The sequence below is a fragment of the Zosterops lateralis genome (genome assembly GCF_965231275.1).
Source record: "Zosterops lateralis genome assembly, chromosome: 3".
Classification (NCBI taxonomy): Eukaryota; Metazoa; Chordata; class Aves; order Passeriformes; family Zosteropidae; genus Zosterops; species Zosterops lateralis.
The window spans coordinates 32,433,353-32,451,776 of NC_139764.1; the positions used below are offsets into that span (position 1 = coordinate 32,433,353).

General features: G+C 44.5%; 1 protein-coding gene across 1 annotated transcript; it reads left to right on the plus strand.

Moving 5' to 3' along the window:
* Positions 1–15,169: 15,169 nt before the first annotated feature.
* COX20 (cytochrome c oxidase assembly factor COX20) lies at positions 15,170–18,212 on the plus strand. The gene is made up of 4 exons (XM_083858330.1): positions 15,170–15,248; positions 16,682–16,796; positions 16,946–17,009; positions 17,474–18,212. Exons 1-4 carry the CDS (start codon positions 15,216–15,218, stop codon positions 17,613–17,615), a joined length of 354 nt encoding a protein of 117 aa, XP_083714456.1. The 5' UTR covers positions 15,170–15,215; the 3' UTR covers positions 17,616–18,212.
* Positions 18,213–18,424: the final 212 nt, after the last annotated feature.

Genomic DNA, 18,424 nt, shown 5'->3' on the forward strand with positions numbered 1-18,424 from the left:
CACCTAATGACAACACAAATCATGTTGAACAGAAAATGTCTTGTGTTCCCTACTCAGGCTGCAGAGGCTTGAGGGTTTTGTCCTGGTTTTCCCATTCCTAATTTGCCTGTGGGAAACGCTGCCTTCCCCCAGCCCTCCCAGTGCCAGCACACAATAGCTGCTTGTTTTTTGCCTGGAAGGAATTGCTGAGCCTTTAAATAGCTGGAATTTGGTTTATTTTTCTTCTGTACTTCAGCTCATTCATTACTCAGTCATACACATAGCATCCTAAAAGTGAAGATTTCCAAAAGCATTGGCATTTGCCTCCTTTGTTTTGGTTTGGGTTTTTTTACCACAAAAAGATGCTCTGAATCTTAAAATTTCATACACCAGCCCTGTGTTAGTGTCACTAACGAATCCTGCAGTGAAGTGTCAGCTTCCAACAAATTAATTCACATGCCATTAAGCAAACATGAACTGAGTAGTGAGAACTATAGCAAGAGCTGATGGCAGTGTAGCTGGCTCAAATGGAACTGTAAAGGTCAATTATATTTTATGTCAGAGACACTTATAAAGTTTAGTAAAAGCACTGTGGAGGCTGTCTGGGCTCGCTCTTCCTTCCAGCACTCTGGAGTCGAGGGCAGAGACCTCAGGGAATGCCCACTTTTCATGGATGCTCTCATCTCTTGAATTGCTTTCTTTGAGCTGCTTTGCCCTTCCAGCAGCCTCGTGGCTGCTGTGCATTTTAAGAGGTTCAAAGGAAGGACAGACTCCATGGCCCAGAGCGCTGTCTCTGCCCGTGACTCCTGCACAAAGGCTCCCGCAGTGAAATCCCACCCTGTGACTGCACCCAGGGATGCCACGCTCAGCCCATGCTTTTGGAGAGTAGGGATGAGCATGGTGTGGGAACCTGCAATGCATCCTTCAGACAGACAGGCGGCCTCTAGCTCCTCTTCAGCTGGCACTGAGCTTCAAAGGTGTATTGATTGGTGCTAAGATTGCTGTCTCCAAATGGGAAAGAAAAAAGGGCTTTTGTACTAAATAAACTGACATCATTACTTATTGATAATAAACTAATACTGCAGAATTAAACTGAGTAGAAAATGGAATCTGTTCAGAGCTTGACTATACATCTTCCTAGTCTTGGCCTGTGGCATGACCTATATGTACAGCACTTCCAGAGCAGTCAGCTCTTGAGTCAACTTTTTCTCCCTCAGTCTGTCCCCTGTAGATGTTCAGCTCCCTAAATGGTCTCTGAAGATCTGCTTGGATCACGTAATCTTATTGGTCATGACACTCTTCCCTGACTGTGTCATGAGCTGATCCATACTTCTTCCTTATCATCTGGGGAGCTTAACTGAGAATTCAGTTCAAAGAAATGCAACCAAAAGTGGCAGCTGAGCCTGGGTCAGACAAGTCCTCTCTCTCTGCCCAAACACACAGACAAAACGGTTCTTGAAGACTGTGACATGGATTTGTGGCTTCTTAAGGAACACCACAGGGAACAGAGCCTTCACCTGGAGAGCTGATATTTCTGGTAATAGTTAGGAAGAATTCTAAGAATATTTGTAAATCTAATGCATTGCATATAGGGCTTTATTGTAAATATACACCTTCAACAAGTTGACCTATAGGAGTATTCCAGCAGCAGTGGAATAAGGAAGTAAACAAAGTATGTGAAATAAGTGGGTTGGGGGGGGTCAAAAAGAAAGGAACACAAGCACATTCAAAGCTAACCACAAGTCCTTCCATCACTGCTAAGGCTGATACAGGGGTCACACGGGGTGAAAATATCTACAGACCCTTCCTCCCACTGCCCTCTCCTGAGTGCAGGACAAGCTGTCCTGACAGGCAGGATGAGATGGGATGAGGAGGATGTACAGCAGCCAGGAGAGGCACTGCACTCAGGCTGCTGCCAGTGGAATGAGCTGAAGCCTTTGAGTCTGGGCTTGTCCATCTCACAGCAATGAGCAAAGGATGTGCATGTGCAGACTGAGGGAAGCCCATCCACAGGGGCCAGGGAAGGACAATCAGGTCACCTGTCTTCTTTCCTATGCATGCTGCCAGTCATTTCTTGGTTTCCATGGAAACTGGCTGCTGCAGAAATGATGTTATGAAAATTACTTCCGAGATTTGAAGCTAACAGATTTGCTTTGCTTAACGGGAGCACAGAGACTCATCACTATATTGCCCTGTGTGTGGTGTGAAAGACATTTCAGAGAAGTTGCAGGTACCCCAAGACAGCCTGCACCACCTGCCTGTGCCACTGGCAGCCCGTGCAGCCCCAAATCCCAGCCAGGGGAGAAGGGGAGGAGGAGGAGATGGAGAAGGCTGAGAAGGAAGGAGCAGAGACTTCAGATCCCATTAGCTCCTTACTGGTGAGTACAGCTCACACCAGCACAAGAGGCAGTGCTGTTGCCATCTCTGGGGGCAGAAATTTATTGTTTGCCCTGCAAAGTCCAGGCCAGCATCAAGCCAGCAGATGCACCAGCAAGGTGTTGAGCATGTGGTGAGATACCCAAGAGGCTGCAAGGAGACTGTGCTGCAGCACCTTGAGTGGAAATGGTGAAGTCAGCAAAGGTGGCTTAGAGATAAGTGCAGGCGCTGTGATGCTGCCTGTCCCTCTCACCCAGGTACTGAGCAGGGGACTCTTTATTCAGTGTTTGCTTTTGTACACCGAGTGGTCAAACATCAGTCTTGTTGGATAGGCCTACTCTTACATAAGTTGCTCTCAAAAATACATGTATTATTTAATAAACCAAGGTCATGCCTCGCTGAGAAGCTCTGTAGCAACAAAGCGAGCCAGTCTTGGATGGAATAATTGGCACAAAAGCATGCAGAATTTAAAAAGCTTAAGTCTCCCTCCATATTATTAATTACTCAATTGAGTTTCATTTGGAAGGAGTCCATGAAAGTATAAAGAGGTGTTTAACTCAACAAGAGAAACTCCACAGCCCTGGTTGGGCAGTGTGGTGGAGGCCTGTGGTCGATGATCAGGACCAGTGGTGTGGAGACCAGCTGTGCCCACCACAGCAGTGACTCACATCTCCCATGGAAGGAGGCAGGACAGACATCTAGAGCCCTGTGCCTGTTCAGCTTAATGCGGTGCTTGCACCTGCAGGTAATACCTTCAGCCTTGGATAATAATCAGGCAAATCATGAAGAACATCTGGAAAGAGATGCCAGCAGGATGGAATTCATTTCTAGCATGAATTTTGATGTTTCTAGAAGCTGATCCAACATTTTACAAAAATATTGTCAATAACCCAAAAATGCTGAAGGCAGCCAAATCACTCATCAAACTTTTTTCCCCAAGTCCTGCAAATGACAGTTGATCATAGCACTAATAAACAAGTGTTTGTAGTCGAAAACTTCCTTGATGCAATGACAGCTATATGATCCTGCTATCTTCCTGTGAATATTTTTCTGTATCTCTGCAAAATCCACTCAAAATGACTACACCAGGTTACCCATGGGCCCAGTTCTGGAGAGACTCAGCAAGACTCTACAAAACTTGAGGACAAAAAACTAGAAATCCTGGGAGCAATGCATACTCTGTTGTGGAGTGTTTCATCTCCTTATGCAATGTTAAAGTACTTCCACACAGGTCTGGGGAGTATAAACACTAATTACTGAAGTTATAAAGAACTTTACAGTACAACTAATATGCAATCAGATACCTCTTAATTTAGAAGCAGAACTTGATGATCTATAGTCCATCAAAGGAGGAACAAAGCCCCACAGAAGGCAGATCTGGTGTTTCATGGAAAAAGTGTGTAGCTCACAAATGCTTGTAATTGCAGCATTGAAGATACACAGCATGAACAGACACATGATTTGTCAAAGACCTACTTTTACATGTAAGTTTAGCTGATCAATAAAGTGTTTAAAAGAACATAATGGTGACTCCATAGAAGAGGACAGGAAAAGAATAATGCATTGTGTGATATATATAAGGCAGTGATTACATATAACCAGAAAGGGGACCTCTGCTTGGGTTCTTTGGACTCAAGCTGCTGGACAGGCAGGGCATGATTCAGTTACCTACACACCAGCATTGAGTACCTCTTGATTTAGTATATAAGGTGCTTTTCCAGCTGATTTAAATCTGTCATGGGAGTAACAAAACACTCATACCTGAAAGGAGCTTGTTTGGCATGGACGGAGTTTTCAGGATTGAGTAAACTTGCCATCATGTAGCCTTTCCCACATTTGCTTCAGAACCTTCCTCCCAGCTCGTGTCAGAAAAGGCTCAGATGTTCCTTGGAGCCTTGCCAGAGAGGGTAGACACTGATGTGAGGGAATCAGCTTTCCAGCCTACTGCCTTTCTTCCTGGGTGAGCGATTTATCTCAAAGCACTCCACCTCCTCTGAACACCTCTCACCCACGTGGGCAGCGTTCCCTGAGAGAACAGCTCAGTAGTTTTCCTGATGAGTTTGCAAAGTGCTTGGCTTTGTGCTCCAGCTGGTCCAGCCATGGCTCAGCACTAAGGAGCTTCTAGGAAAAGCATAGAACCAGGGTGTTGTCTAAGTGCTTGGGGCCAGAAGAGAGTCGGGAGATGGGTCCCATAGGTCCCACAAAACAACCAGAAGAGCCATGTTTCATATCCAGCTAAGACTAAGGAGGAAGCTGGGTCAGAAGATAAGGTGATGCTCAGAAGGCAAGGGAAGAGCCTGGATAGAAGAGAGGGACTCAAGAAAACCATAGAGGAAAGACTGTCTGCCTTGTAAGAACCCAGTGAGTAAAGGATAGCTTTGTTTTCCAAATCTTTATTCTGTCTTACAATGTAATTTAGAGAGTTGTGTTGTCAGGTTTAACTCCTTTTCTGTTCGAACCAAAACAGCCTTGGACAGCAGCATGATAAAAGGTGGAGAACAGCAGCACACAGTCAGTTCAGCTCAGTACCCTGGGGGACATCCTAGCAGAGAGCAACCCTGCCAGCTCAGGGATGCCAGTCCATACCTCCCTCTGCCCTCAAAGCCTCAGGCTGTCCCTAAGACAGGCAAACTCTCAGATCAGGGAATAAATGCTCACATCTGACTCCCAGATTGTTCAACTGGTCCTTTATTTTTCAGCCAAACACACCAACTTTCAAACTAGTCTAGAATTTGCTTGACCCACAGTTGTGACAGGAGTGGAGACTGTAAGTTTCTAAGTTGGTTCCCAGTGTCCCTTTCCCATAGCTGCACACAAAGCATGGGAAAATCACCCAACAGCCCTGTGCAAAGGGAAGATCTGAGAATCTGACAGATGCAATTTGATCACACAGTGATAACTGAACTCTATCTCAGACCACAACAGAGGGGCCTTCTGATAGCGTCACTGCACATTTCCTCTGTAGCTTTGTCTCACAAACCAAGGCATTCCCTCAGCTCCCCAGTGCTGCTGATGTCCCAGAGCACTGACACTCGAGCATCCTCAGCATGGGAGAAGAAACCAGGGCTGGCAAATGCACACCCAGAACTGCTGCAGGTGAGTCCAGCAAATGACTTATACCAAATCTATATATCCTGATCAGTGATAAAACACTTCAGGTTTGTTTCATTTTGTTTTGTTTTTTAACTGACTGATGTGTTTGGTTTCTCACTCTGAGGGCAGTATGTATGTGAGAACTTCCCTTCCAGGAACTAGCAGAATTTTCTCCCAGATGGAATTTCCTTGGTCAGTAACTAGGGCAGAGACAGAAAGGTGTTAATCATGCAGGAGCAGGAGGAAGTTTCCTTGCTGACAAGGTTTCTTAAAAACTCACCAGGGCAGAAGCCACCAGCTTCACCTCTGACCACTCTAACCTTTATCAAATTTTCCATCTGTGGCTGTTGCCTACAGAGCCATTTTCAAGTTCCTCTACAACTTGTTTTCTTCCCCAGAAATTATACTAACAAAGTTAATAAATTTGAAATTATCGGTAAGCTTTAAGGCTTTGGGAGGTTAGTGTTTTGCTAAAATATCAGTGAATGTGTGTTAAAAGGGATTCTGGAAACTTTTCAGGAACTTAGCTGGTTTAATTATGAAAAAAATACATTTAACCAACACTTATATAAATCTGCAGACTCTGGACTACTTGTATCTGACTGAGCTTCACAAATAAGCTACAATCAATCCACATGCCATTCTTTGTAACTACAGATTGAAATTGTCTAAGAATGTGAAATTAACTGAAAAAACAGCACTTTTGTGGATAATATTAAAAAAAATAAATTAGCACTTTCTTCAGCTGAAGTCTGCATGATTTTGTCAATTATCTGTCTTAGCTCTGGATGTCAAGTCAGTCACTTAAAAGCCCAGTGACAGGTGACAGATTGTTCTTAGCAGACACAGCCCTAGTTACTAAGGAGCTGATGGTTACTGAGGCTTAAATAAAAACAAGGGCTTAAATTCTACTCCTCTGAATATACAGCAGCTCTGCTTTTTATTTTTTAGAAATACCTAATAAATGAAATGGTGAGGATTTGGGGACCATTCCATGATTCAACTTAAAAATAAGAGCGTAATGCCTGAGATTCTTCTTGGGGGTTGGTCTTTTGCCACAACTTGTCTGAGCAGATAATTATGTCAGTTATAGATAAGATTTTAAAGAGATCTCTAACATGTTAAAAATCTGAGATTTACCTGTAGTTCAGTTGGGAAAAAAATCCAGAACTCTGAACAGCATTCATTTTTTAGTATTCATGACGAGCATTTGAAAAAGATGGGGGACTGAAGACAAACTGCTGGATTGCAATGATCATCTTGAATGATGAGTTTAAAGGCAAACAGATGTAAAAAGGAAATCATAAACCAGGGGAATGCACTTACTGCTGCCAAGCACAAGAATGAGATGAGAATCAGAAGGAACCAACACCATTATTCAGAATTACACTGTCAGAAGCCCAAGTTAGTGCTCTGAAGGACCATTCATCACAATAAGCTCTCCTTTCTCTTCCTCACCTGAGAAATGGCCTCCTTCTGAAGCACAGGATTTGGCGATGGTTGTTGTTGAATATTCTGCCAACCACGGATTTTCCCAGGACTGGAAGAATAGCTCACCAACCACCTCTGGCTGGTGTTGGCCTAATTTAGCTTGAGCAGATGAGAAAAAACGATCTATCAGACATTAATTATCTAAGAGTTTTAAGCAGTTTGTAAGTGAAGCAAATTGAGCATGTGTTTAGCTTCTACTCTTGTTCCTGCAGAGGTACTGAGAAGGCACAAGTCAGACATGCTGGGAAAACAGAACTATCAGCACGGGAAAATGTGTGGGAAAATAAAGCCACCAGTATAAAGGAAAAAACCCTTCTGCATAATTCAGTGGCCTCTGAACAGATGCCCATGCTCAGGAGGTCTGAAACTCAATTTAAGGAGGAGAAGGGGAGTTGCCTCACTGGTGAGGGCAACAGCACCAGGCCCTTCCCCAGGGAGACTCCGGAAGGCTTCCCCAGCAGCACCACTTGGCACATGGAGGGGGATGGCAACAGCTGAGTGCAGAGTGTGCACACAGACCCCCCATGTCTATCTGGGAGCAGTTCCCCCAGCAATTCAAAGAGCTCCAGTTGTCCTATTTTCCAAAACCTCAGAGCTCAGCTTCTGCACTACACACACTCTCCCCCTCCCTCCAAATTCTGATGACTGTTTGCATCAGGTGCTCTCTAGAATTAATGACTTTAGCCCAGCATCCGATGCTTTGGGCAGGAAACCAGGATCCTCCAAAATCAAAATATGACAGAAGGTTGTAGCCCTCAGTAGCCAGTCACCAACAGACTGATTCAGCCTTCAGCCAGGTCACAGTGAGGCATCAGGAAAAGAGCAAAAAATATTGGATCCAAAACCACCAAGCAACAAGATATGAGGTATTTTTAATCTCTGCTGCTTCTCAGAAAGCAGCAGAAAACACACCAGGTAGAGAAATATTTATATGCTAAATTAACACTCTCAGTGTGCAAGACATGAAGTCATTCCTGTCACGAACGAGAAAAACCTTGAATTCTTGCCAGGGAATCTGGACACCACAGCAGGACATCTTAGGTTCCTGCAAATCTCGAACAACTGTTTAGAAATAATATGCTGTGTTTGACTTTGAACTCTCAAATCTCATCCTTGCAGACTGCCTGTTTCTTGTGAGATCCTTCTGAAGCCATGTGCATTTTTTTTTCCTTTACCCCTTGCCAAAGGTGTGTTATTTTCTGTAGGAGATGCTGCCCTAGCAGACTGAAACCAGCCTTTGTAGCATGGTGAAACAACATACACTGACTTCTCGGAATCTCTCCACGTATTTTGGATGGCGGCTGTCTCAGGAATATTCTGTAACTCCCAGTGGAACAAAACACCTTGCATCTGGCAGGGTACTAGCAGACAGTCATGTCACCAGACAATGTGGGGTGGCAATAAGCCAGTGAAATCTACTTTAAACTTGATTACAAAACTAAAATAAAACCCACAAACTCCTTGCCCTCCCTGCCCCCACTAAAGAGAAAAAATAAAAGGAAAAAACCACAGTAAGATGTAATAAGATCTACCTGATACATCATAATTTTTTGAAGTTGATACATGGCATGGATTTTGAACATTCTCTCCAGTTATCTGGTTTGAGTGTCTACTTTGATATGCTTTGCTCCTTGAATGTGACTCCTCTCTCCCTGTGTGCTGCTAATAACACATCCACTTGAACAGCACACTGCATGCAAAACACATCACCCAAGTGGCTCCTGGCACACCATCTCTTTCCTCTCTTACCCTGCAGTTCAGTGATGTCACTGTCTGTGTTATATCATTTTCCTTTCTCTGGGCTTTAGCCTAATCTTGGCAAAAATGCAAAAGCCCCAGTGAGTAATGCAAAAATTTAATTTATCTAGTGTTGAATATAGAGGGAAAAGTGTAAGGACAGGAGAAGCACACCACAATACCTCCTCAGAATACCCTTGCAGCCTCCAGTGATTTGTGCTGAGGGAGTTCTTATGTCTGAGAGGGTGCCTGAGCATTTCATAATCTTCAATATATTTTTCCCCTATGAATTTTCTAATTTTGTTGTGCTATTTAAATAGCTTATTTCTAAATAAATTTTATACTCGTGTGACTCTTTTCAGTTTGTCATGAATTCTCAGAAACCACGTCTCAAAAGAAACAATTACCATACAAATACCTTATTAGCTGTAGTCTTCAGTTTTCCCTCAGGAATTAACAAAGATTAAGCCTGACACATTCATATGACAGACGTGGAACACGAGGCACAGAGTTCATAATAACCACCCTCCACACTCTTCGTGACAGAAACCTCAGGGCAGCTACTGTGTTTTGAAAAATGAAGATGTGAAATGGAAGGAGAAGTTCTGAAGTAAAGTTAGATGAACATGTTAGGAATGAAACAGGGCCAAAGGAAAGTAGCTCTGAGGCAAGAAATGAGTCCCTTCCACCTTCTCGTGCCTATGACCCTGTGGTTATGAGGTTGCCATTCAAATTTGTGTCAGAAGCAGTTAATATCTCCCAATGTCTTCAGTTTCAAAAAAACCCACCAAATTCTGCAACTTACAGAACTGCAAATTAAGAAAAAAAGACCAAACATGCAGAAATAAATAGCACCATCATCTGCTTGAAATGGATTACAGTGACATACAAGAAAACTTAAGTGTCTGTTAGTATTTGCCACTGATACATTTAAGACATGCTTAATGGGCAAAGTAATTTACATTATATGAAAAAAATTACTATTTAAGAAAAATTGCTCTATTTTTAGTCAGAAGCATCCTTTAGTCCAATTTATACTAGTAAGTCAGGAAATTTTAAATCTAGCTCTACATCCAACAGTATAGCTGCAATTATAACCCTTATGTTTTATATAAGCTGCTGTTTTTAATATAAAACCCTCTTCCTTTTTGAACCAAGTGCCTAAATAACATAAAGAGATTAAAAGATCTGGCAGAAAAAATAAAGCTATTAGGAGCCTGCCCTTATTTCCTTGGCTTTCAGAGGAGTACATTGAATTAAGATCTCTTATGTGTTGCAGATAAAAAGATTGTTTGTACCAGCAGTTACGAACAAGTTAGGCAAAGTCAGCCTACAGAAACAATCAGCAAAGCCAACCCAGAATAAAACTGTCATGCAGTTGAAAGTTAATTTGCATTAACATTAATGCTTGGGGGGGAAAAAAGGATTTTTTAAAAATTCAATTGCACGAGCATAGTTGCTGACTGCCTTGGCAACGAGCAGCCTGCATACACTCCTCATGCCTGCCCTGACCCTACAAGGGTTACTCTGACACAACTTACAGCACAGGATCTCTGCAGCCATCATAATAACCATTTACCCCCAGAAAACCATCATAGAATCACAGATTCATAGAGTACCTTGGGTTGGAAAGGACTACTAAAGATCATCTAATCCAACCGCCCTGCAATGAGCAGCAGCATCTTCAGTTAGGTCAGGTTGCTCACAGCCCCATCCAGTCTGACCTTCAATGTTTTCAGGGATGGGGCATCTCTGGGCAACTTGTTCCAGTGCCTCACCACCCTCATAGGGAATAATTTCTTCCTAATATCCAATCTAAATCTACCCTCATTCAGTCTAAAATCATCACTCTGTGTCCTGTCACAACAGGTCCTGTCAGAAGGTTCCGAAGGTTCCCCTCCAGCTCTCTTGCAGGCTCCCTTTAGGTACTGGAAGGCTGCTATAAAAATATACTCAGAGCCTCTTCTTCTCCAGGCTGAAAAACCCCACCTCCCTCAGGGAGTCTCCATAGAAGTGCTCCAGCCTTCTGAGCATCTTTATGGTCCTCCTTTAAGCTCATTCCAACAGATGCATGCCTTTCTTGTGCTGAGGAACCCAGAGCTGGATGCAGCAATGCAGCTGGGGTGTCACGAGAGCAGAGTAGGTTAGAATTCAGCCTGCTGGCCCCACTCTTGTTTTGATACAGTCCAGGATACAGCTGGCTTTCTGGGCTGCAAGTGCAACTCAGAAATACATAACTCCAGAACACATTATTCCTACACACTTGCATTCAGTAACATAATGTTCTCCTCTGGAAGGACAAACACCCTCAAGGCAACTGAGGACATGAGTGGAATAATCATCCTCTTTGTGACTTCTGGTACCTCTTCATGAATTCTAAGTACCTCTTGATTTCATGGCTTACAAAATGGCACAGGTTACTACAAGCAATTGCTTCACTGCTATTTAAGTAGCTTCAGGTTGACCATGAAGACAAAGCCCCACTGGACATCTCCAAAATTTGCCTTAGGGTGTGCTTCAGCTACTAGCCCAGGAACCCAGTGGATTGGTACCTTCCAAACATCTTCAACAGAGCAAATTCTTGAGGCACCTGATGTAAATCGGCACTGCTCTCAAAAAAACAACCTGTTTGTCCCCACACCATGGCCAGGAAGCAGCTTTTTGTGTAGTGCTAACTTTCAGCTGTGTCAGGTGGCTGAGCTGGTGATACAGAGAAGGCAGGATTGCACAGCAAAGAGGAGGAAGGCCTGGACCATCTCTGGTGTCAGCAGCCCACCTCAGAACAGTTTAAGCTGATATCTATGGATATGAACAGGCAGAGCAGCATCTGTTTGCCACTAACAATCGCTATGGACAGACCAGGAGAGCCTTTGCCAACACCCTGGGCAGAGCATCCAGCCCTTGGGAGATGCAGAACTCACCAGGAAGTTTAGTTATCTGTCCATGGTGGTCATCAATCCAAAGGGGTTGTCATCCGCACTGTCTAATAAATGTATTTCTATTTCTTAGGACAGGCTGTCAAAGTTTTTGCAAGTGCTTGCTCATCCACAAGGGTACATAAACAGCCTACAGTACAGGAATAACTTATATGGCAAAGAGATGCTAAAGGTAGAAAATTCCACCCTGGTGTGATGGTTTCCTCCTTCTAGGGAGTACAGCCCAAAATTGTGTCAGAAGTGACAAGATCCATGTATGTAGGGATCAGACCCCTTAGTGAAGTTTTCTGATGAAGGAAATAAGCACTGGAGAAGTCAGTGAGCCAGGTTCCTGTCTGCACTGTTGTGGCATGAGCACTTTCTGCCTGCTGCTTCATGTCCTGTACATGGTGGTCTCTCTTCTGCTGCTGGACTGACAAGAGTTTTGCCCGGCCTGACCTTTAAACACAGAGGTGAAGTGTGACAGAACAAAGATGCTGTCAAAGACCAGTCCAAACCATTGACCAGCTGTCGATTTCAGGATGGAGAGGCATGCAGCTAAGGATGCTACACTTTATTGATCAGTGCTAATAAAAATGAGAACTGCATAAATATAGAAAAAGTTCAAACAGCTGAGAGCAGGTGGCCATCAGCACACTATGATGGATAGAACTGACTATGCATAGGCAGGTCTGCCAAGGTCTCCAGCTCCAGTCAATGTCATTAAGGAAACAAGAATATTTAGATACATCAGTCCCAAGGCAGCAATTCCAAACTTGCATATACAAGATGCCTGGCTTCCAGAAACAGCACAGTGTCCCTGTTAATGGAGGAAGGGATGTACACAGGGGCTTTTGCTGTACCACCTTCCCTGTATGCACACTGGCAGGAGACAGTGAAGGATGCTCTGGGATGTGCTCTGCTGGGCCAGGTGTACCAAGGGTTTAAATAAAAGTCAGTCCAGCTCTTGTAGTAAGTCACATTGGCAAGGCAGTGGGCATATTCCAGCAGCTCTCACATTCCCTGTGCAATCATCCTTATAAAGTACCACACGGTCACACAGCCTCAACCTCCTCTATCAACTTACAGGCTAAAACCTGCATTTCAGTGAGCTAGAAGTAGCTACCCTCATTTTTATTTAAACCCTGAATGTGAAAAAGAAGACCTTAGTCCCAGAGCCTTCAGAGCACACAAGGGTAAATGCAGCAGAAGGACAAGGCCCACACTTCAAGAGCCCTGCCCTCCTCAAGTGCTGGAGTGTAGTAGCATCCGTGGAAGACACCATCCCGTGCCCTCTGCACACCCTGGCATCTCAGGTCCCAGGGGGACACAAGGGACAGATGGCTGCATGCTTCAGGCTATCCCAGGTGTCCCTCTTCTCTTAAGCTAAGCAGGATCCAGCTCCAGCATCTTCACTCATCTGAAGCAGCCCTGCGTACTTCTGACTCCACAAAGGGTAACAGGAATTAATTTTGGAGCAGTTTAGCAGGACAAGAAGCAGAGCTGTGAGGTGCAGCAGTAAAGCAGAGTAATGACCACATACCAAGGAGAGGGGGAAAAAAATTAGAATAGTATTGTTTATTGCAGTGTAACTTGTGTGATCTGGGTTTTTGGGAAAAGGATAAATGACACATATGGAAAACCATGTACTTCTTAGGCTATTCTTGACTGTCAGACAGAAGAGACTCCACTTGTGTACTTTGCTCTCCACCATCTTAATTCTTTCAAAGCAAAAAAGATCCTTCCATTCTTTTCCTTCAAAACATGAGCTGCTGCAGGCCAGGCCACCTCATTAGCAGTAAAAGCAGTGCATCTTTTTACCACTGTGCTCTCATTAATCTCAGACATGTCAGCATTCTCTTGTGGGATTCCTTGCTACATTCCTCAGTATTTGTCACTGCTTAATTTTTAAACGAACTAAAATAAAACCAGACATTACAAGCTTTTCCAAAGGAAGATTATGTCAATGATTTTGGTTTACGCATCATATAGCAAACGTCCTATGTTTGCACCACTACATATGTAATATACATTAACTTTAAAAAGGCCAAACTACTCACAATTCAAGTGACTCCTACTGATCTTTTAAAATGGATTGCAAATGTATTGAATTAGTGTGTTCTGTGAATTCAGAGCTCTGCCTGCAGTGTCTACAAAGATGACAAAACAGTGATGGATTGGGACTGTTGGGAAGGATTGAGATTTGTTTCTAATCCATAGGAGATTTAAAATAGCTCATGCAACTGTGCAGCAGCACTTTTCAGCTAGTGAAACATGAAAATTAGTTGTATGAAAGTACATTGTTTCCAAAATCCCACTAACACAGGAAGAAATGTAGTAACAGAAAATCCAAATGGACATAAATTTCACAGTGTGAGAAAGACCATTTTATTTTAGCACAGGATTAAAAAAACCCCAAACACATAATAATATTTAGCAATCTGAAGTCCGAAGATATCTCATGCCTTTTAAGTCAGGACACACTATTTTTTAGATCAAAGAGCAGTATTCCACATCTCTCATCCCTGTTATACTTCAACACTAAGACAGAAAAAATCCTGAACTGAACCTGCCCTGTAATTCGCTACTTAGCAGGGAGAGCCTTGTTTTCTTGTAGCAAAACGTATTTTTACAGTATCCTGGGGAACTGTAGCTCTGTCCTAAGTCACTTGGCACTATTGACCTTTTCCATCCTTACTGCAGGTACAGCGACTAAGGCCTAAGGGGCACTTCCAGCATGCCCAGGTGCTTTAGCACAGGCTTATCCCGGCCGTGCCGTGAGGGGCCGTGCCGTGAGGGGCTGTGCCGTGAGGGGCCGTGCCGTGAGGGGCCGTGCCGTGAGGGGCCGTGCCGTGAGGGGCTGTGCCTGGCGCTGCCCGCGCGGCCCCACAGGAGGCCATTTTCCACAGCGTTCGGAACCCATTCCTCCTCCACCTCCCTTTTCCCGCTGCCACCCGCAGACTTGTCACCCAGCTGCCAAAGTCTTCTTTTCCCTCCTCCCATTCCAGCGCCCTGGGATGCTCCCCCTGACAATCCCGATCTGCGGTGGGGAATATCCATCCCCACATCCTTCAGGCTGGCCACGCTCCGCCAAGGATCCCATAACCTCCTTCTCCCACAGGCGCTGCCCACTGAGCGCCTTTGCCTCTCCCAGCCCCGCTCTTTCTCTTTTAGCTTTTAACAGCTCGGCTCGGCCCGACGGCGGCAGGGCCTCTCTGGCAGGGCCTATGGCGCCCGGGATGCGGGAGCAGAGCGCATTCCGGCCAGGAGCCGTGCGCGTTCCCAGGGCCGCCCTCAGCCCCGCCCGGCCCAGGCGCGTCCCCGCGGCGGGGAGCGCGAGGCGGGGGCGTGGCGAGCGCCGGGGCCCCGCCCCCCTTCCCCCGGCCGCGTGCCCGCGCGCGCGCGCGCCCCCCGCGCCGTGACCCATTTCGCCGAACAAAGGATTTGGCGCTGGAATCTCGCTCAGCGCCGGGACCTAAAATGGCGCCCGCCGCGCGCCCGCCCCCGCCCTTTCCGCGGGCGCCATAGAGACGGGGCGGGCGGAGCGGCCTCCCCCCGGCGCCGCTCTGTACGCCGGCGCGGCCCCGGCTCGCTGGTTGGCGGGCGGGAAGGCGCTGCCGCGGCATGGCGGGCGAGGGCGACTCTGAGCCGGGGAAGGTAATGGAGGGCGGGGGGACGGCAGAGAGGAGCGAGGAGGAGAATGAGGGTGATCAGGAGGAGGAGGAGGATGATGATGAGGAGGAGGAGGAGCTGTGTGGCAGGCGGCTGCCCTTTGCGAGGTCATTGCGGAGCTGCAGTGACCGCCCCGCCGTGTCACCGCCCGAGGAAATAGTGAGGGAACAATACACGGAAACCCACGGCCAACTGAGGCTGTGCGGGGCCAGGCGGGTGGGGCGGGGGATGTTTGTGTTCCCCCGGGCCCCTCCGTGGGCGGAACACCGCGGTGAGACTGGGGGGTTCCTGAGGCCGGCGGTCAGCAGTGCCCGGAGATAGAACAAATGACAGAACAAAGTCAGCCTGGCAACAGGTGAGACGCTATTTTAAAAGGATACATCACGCTGCGTGGATGTAGCAGGATACTTTCTTAGCCAACAACAACAGCATATCGAGTGACTTCTTCCACATGAGAGCACTTGAAATGACTCATTAGGAGATACGACCAACACAGACCGCATCCTTTCTGTCTCGTTTGTACAGCTGATGGCTGTCCCTAGGGAACACGGATAAAGCTAACCATGGGCATTTCCATGCTTGCCATCCCCATTACCGCAGTGACACCATGACTTGTCTCACAGAGTTGTCTGCCCTCCCCACCAGCAGTGGTTTACTGCAGTACTTCATCTTCAAAATCTACTTTGACCGAATAGAGACTTCACAACAAATTAAAACAATCGCCTCTGATGAATTTTGGTACAGTTGCACACACGATTCTTCGTGCACTAATGATTTAAACACAACAGAACAAGACGTGCTGTCACACTGTCCCTGAGCAAAGGATTGAATGCAGAACAATGTGCAGGTGTTACTGAGGCCCAGCCCCTGCCTACACATAGGGTTAGGTCATAAATTAGTGGTTTATAAATGTTATTACTCAGTATTCAGTATAAGGTTCTCTACTACATCCTCATTCTCCAGTAGCTTAACTTTTTTCCAGCACATTTGCTGTTTCAGGTGCTAAAATTACATGGCATGACTAACTGCATATTTGATTGTCACCTTCCTTGTTTGTCGGGATGTAACAAAAATCCTGGGTTCTTAAGGGTCTTCTCCCTTCCTTTTTTGGGGAATGTAAAGGTAAAAAATTTAAGTTTTTTACTTCTTTTTTAATATTCAGTGGAAAGGATCGATAAACAGTTTTGTGCAAAACTACATTATGTAAATTAATAGTTAACTCTTCCAAAAACATCCCTGATATATCTGTGCCTGTTCACTTTTGGTCAGCTACAACCCTGGAGGCAGTAAGTTCTCAACTGGTTATACTTGATTACTAAGATAACAAGTCAGCTTTACCATGGAGTTGGCATCATAGACTTCTACAGCAGTGATTTTTTAAGTTTATGGTTGGTTTTTTGTTTTGTTTTGTCTTACAGTCCTTTAAACTCCTGGGATTTCTCGATGTCAATAATGTCCCATGTGCACGAGAGTCAGTGCTCTATGGCTCCCTGGGCTCTTTAGTTATGGGTCTTGGACATTTTTTAGCAACTAGTAAGTACTTCCTCCTTTTGGGTTTTATATATTTATTTGCAAGAAAAAAACCCTTCTATTTGCTATTAGGTGTTATTAATAATGGGAAGCCATACAGGTTGTTTTCTCTTAACTTTTCATAAGATTTTTTTTTTGTTGTTTTCTTTCAGGTAGAGTTAGAAGATCTTGTGATGTTGCAGTTGGTGGCTATATTTGCATAATGTTAGGATACTGGTATGTAAAATGCTTCTTCAGTTTTGACAGGCCTATGTTGGCTGGATTGTACAACGTGATCCCTCTGTTTCAATTTTCAGAAACAGTGTTTCGTGTTGGTTTTGAAACTACATTAAAAAACCTGGCCAGCAAAGCATCCTCTTCCCTCTCCCCAAAATACTTACCTTCTTTAAAGGAAAGCATTTCCATGTGTTTGAATGTTTATGTTTTTATATATATTTTAAATACTTCCTATTGTTTCTTGAATCCTAAGCGATCAACTCCCCCACTTACTCCCATTTTTCTTAATTCTTTTTTTCCTTTGCACACCCCTTCCTTGTGTCCTAATTTCAAAGTCAGCATGCTGAATTTTACTAGCATTATCACATGTGGTTGCAACTTTTCAGCTGCCTGGATAGCTCTGGTTTGATACTGCCACTCATATAAAGCAGGGAATTGTGTTTTCTTTTTATCCTCTCCTCTAGGTTTTACTGCAGGTACAACTTGGCCCAGCAAAGGATCCGGCAAAGAATGCTTAAAGAAGGAATGAAAAACAGAGCTTTATTTGAAGGCAGTTATCTTGATCCAGAAAAGAAACAAACTGGTAGTGAAAGAAGCAATTCATAGGTTGCTCTGGAGGAGTTGTGGTTTAATACATCTTTGGGAAAAGGTGGTCCAAAAAAAAGTCAGTCTACACTGCGAGCCTGTGAGGTGTCTAAAACTGGTAAATCATGGTTTTCCTAGCAAATCTGAGCAGGAAATTCATAGTGAATCTGTTAAGTCTGTACAAGCCTTGCTTTGTTTCATGTATGTATGTGACTGCACACATTTGGAATGACGTCCTGTTAAACATCTGGGAGCTGATGTGTTCTGCAGGGTCTCAGAGGATTAACCACAGTGTGTTGGGACTGCTTTAACTTCCATTATAAACAGAGTGTGGTTTGTTTTAGCAGAGTTGTAATTACATCTCATTTAAATACAGGAAAATATTTCCATCACCTATTGAGTAAATGTGTCCTTCAGTGCTATTATTGACATTACTGTTTGTAAAATAGTTAAACAGTAGGAGAAGGCTTTGCTTGTGCAAGATGGGTGATATCAGCAGCCTTTGTTAGATTTCAGCTGCAGGATAACCAGATAACTTACACACACTGTGAAGCTGAAGGATTTCCATCTTTGTCTGTTTGAAACTATGAATAAAATCACACTTCAGAGCAGTCTAAACTATGTAAGTAAATAATTTTTTACTTCATTAGAAATCTTGCTACTTAAGACACTCTCCTATTTGTGGAATAATTACATTATTTGTAAGTAGCAATGTTGGCTTTTTCTTTCATTTTTTTCTTTAAAAGCATGTGCTATTTAACTATTTCACTGTACATTTTTCAGTTAAAAGAAATATCACTACATAATTTCAAGGAAACCATCTGATTTGG

What these genes read in the sequence shown, in the direction of transcription:
- COX20 (XM_083858330.1), top strand. Translation starts at nt 15,216, where the DNA reads ATGGCGGGCGAGGGCGACTCTGAGCCGGGGAAG. An exon ending in GCGACTCTGAGCCGGGGAAG is followed by an intron (nt 15,249 to 16,681) that starts GTAATGGAGGGC and finishes TTTGTCTTACAG; the next exon opens with TCCTTTAAACTCCTGGGATT. An exon ending in TGCATAATGTTAGGATACTG is followed by an intron (nt 17,010 to 17,473) that starts GTATGTAAAATG and finishes CCTCTCCTCTAG; the next exon opens with GTTTTACTGCAGGTACAACT.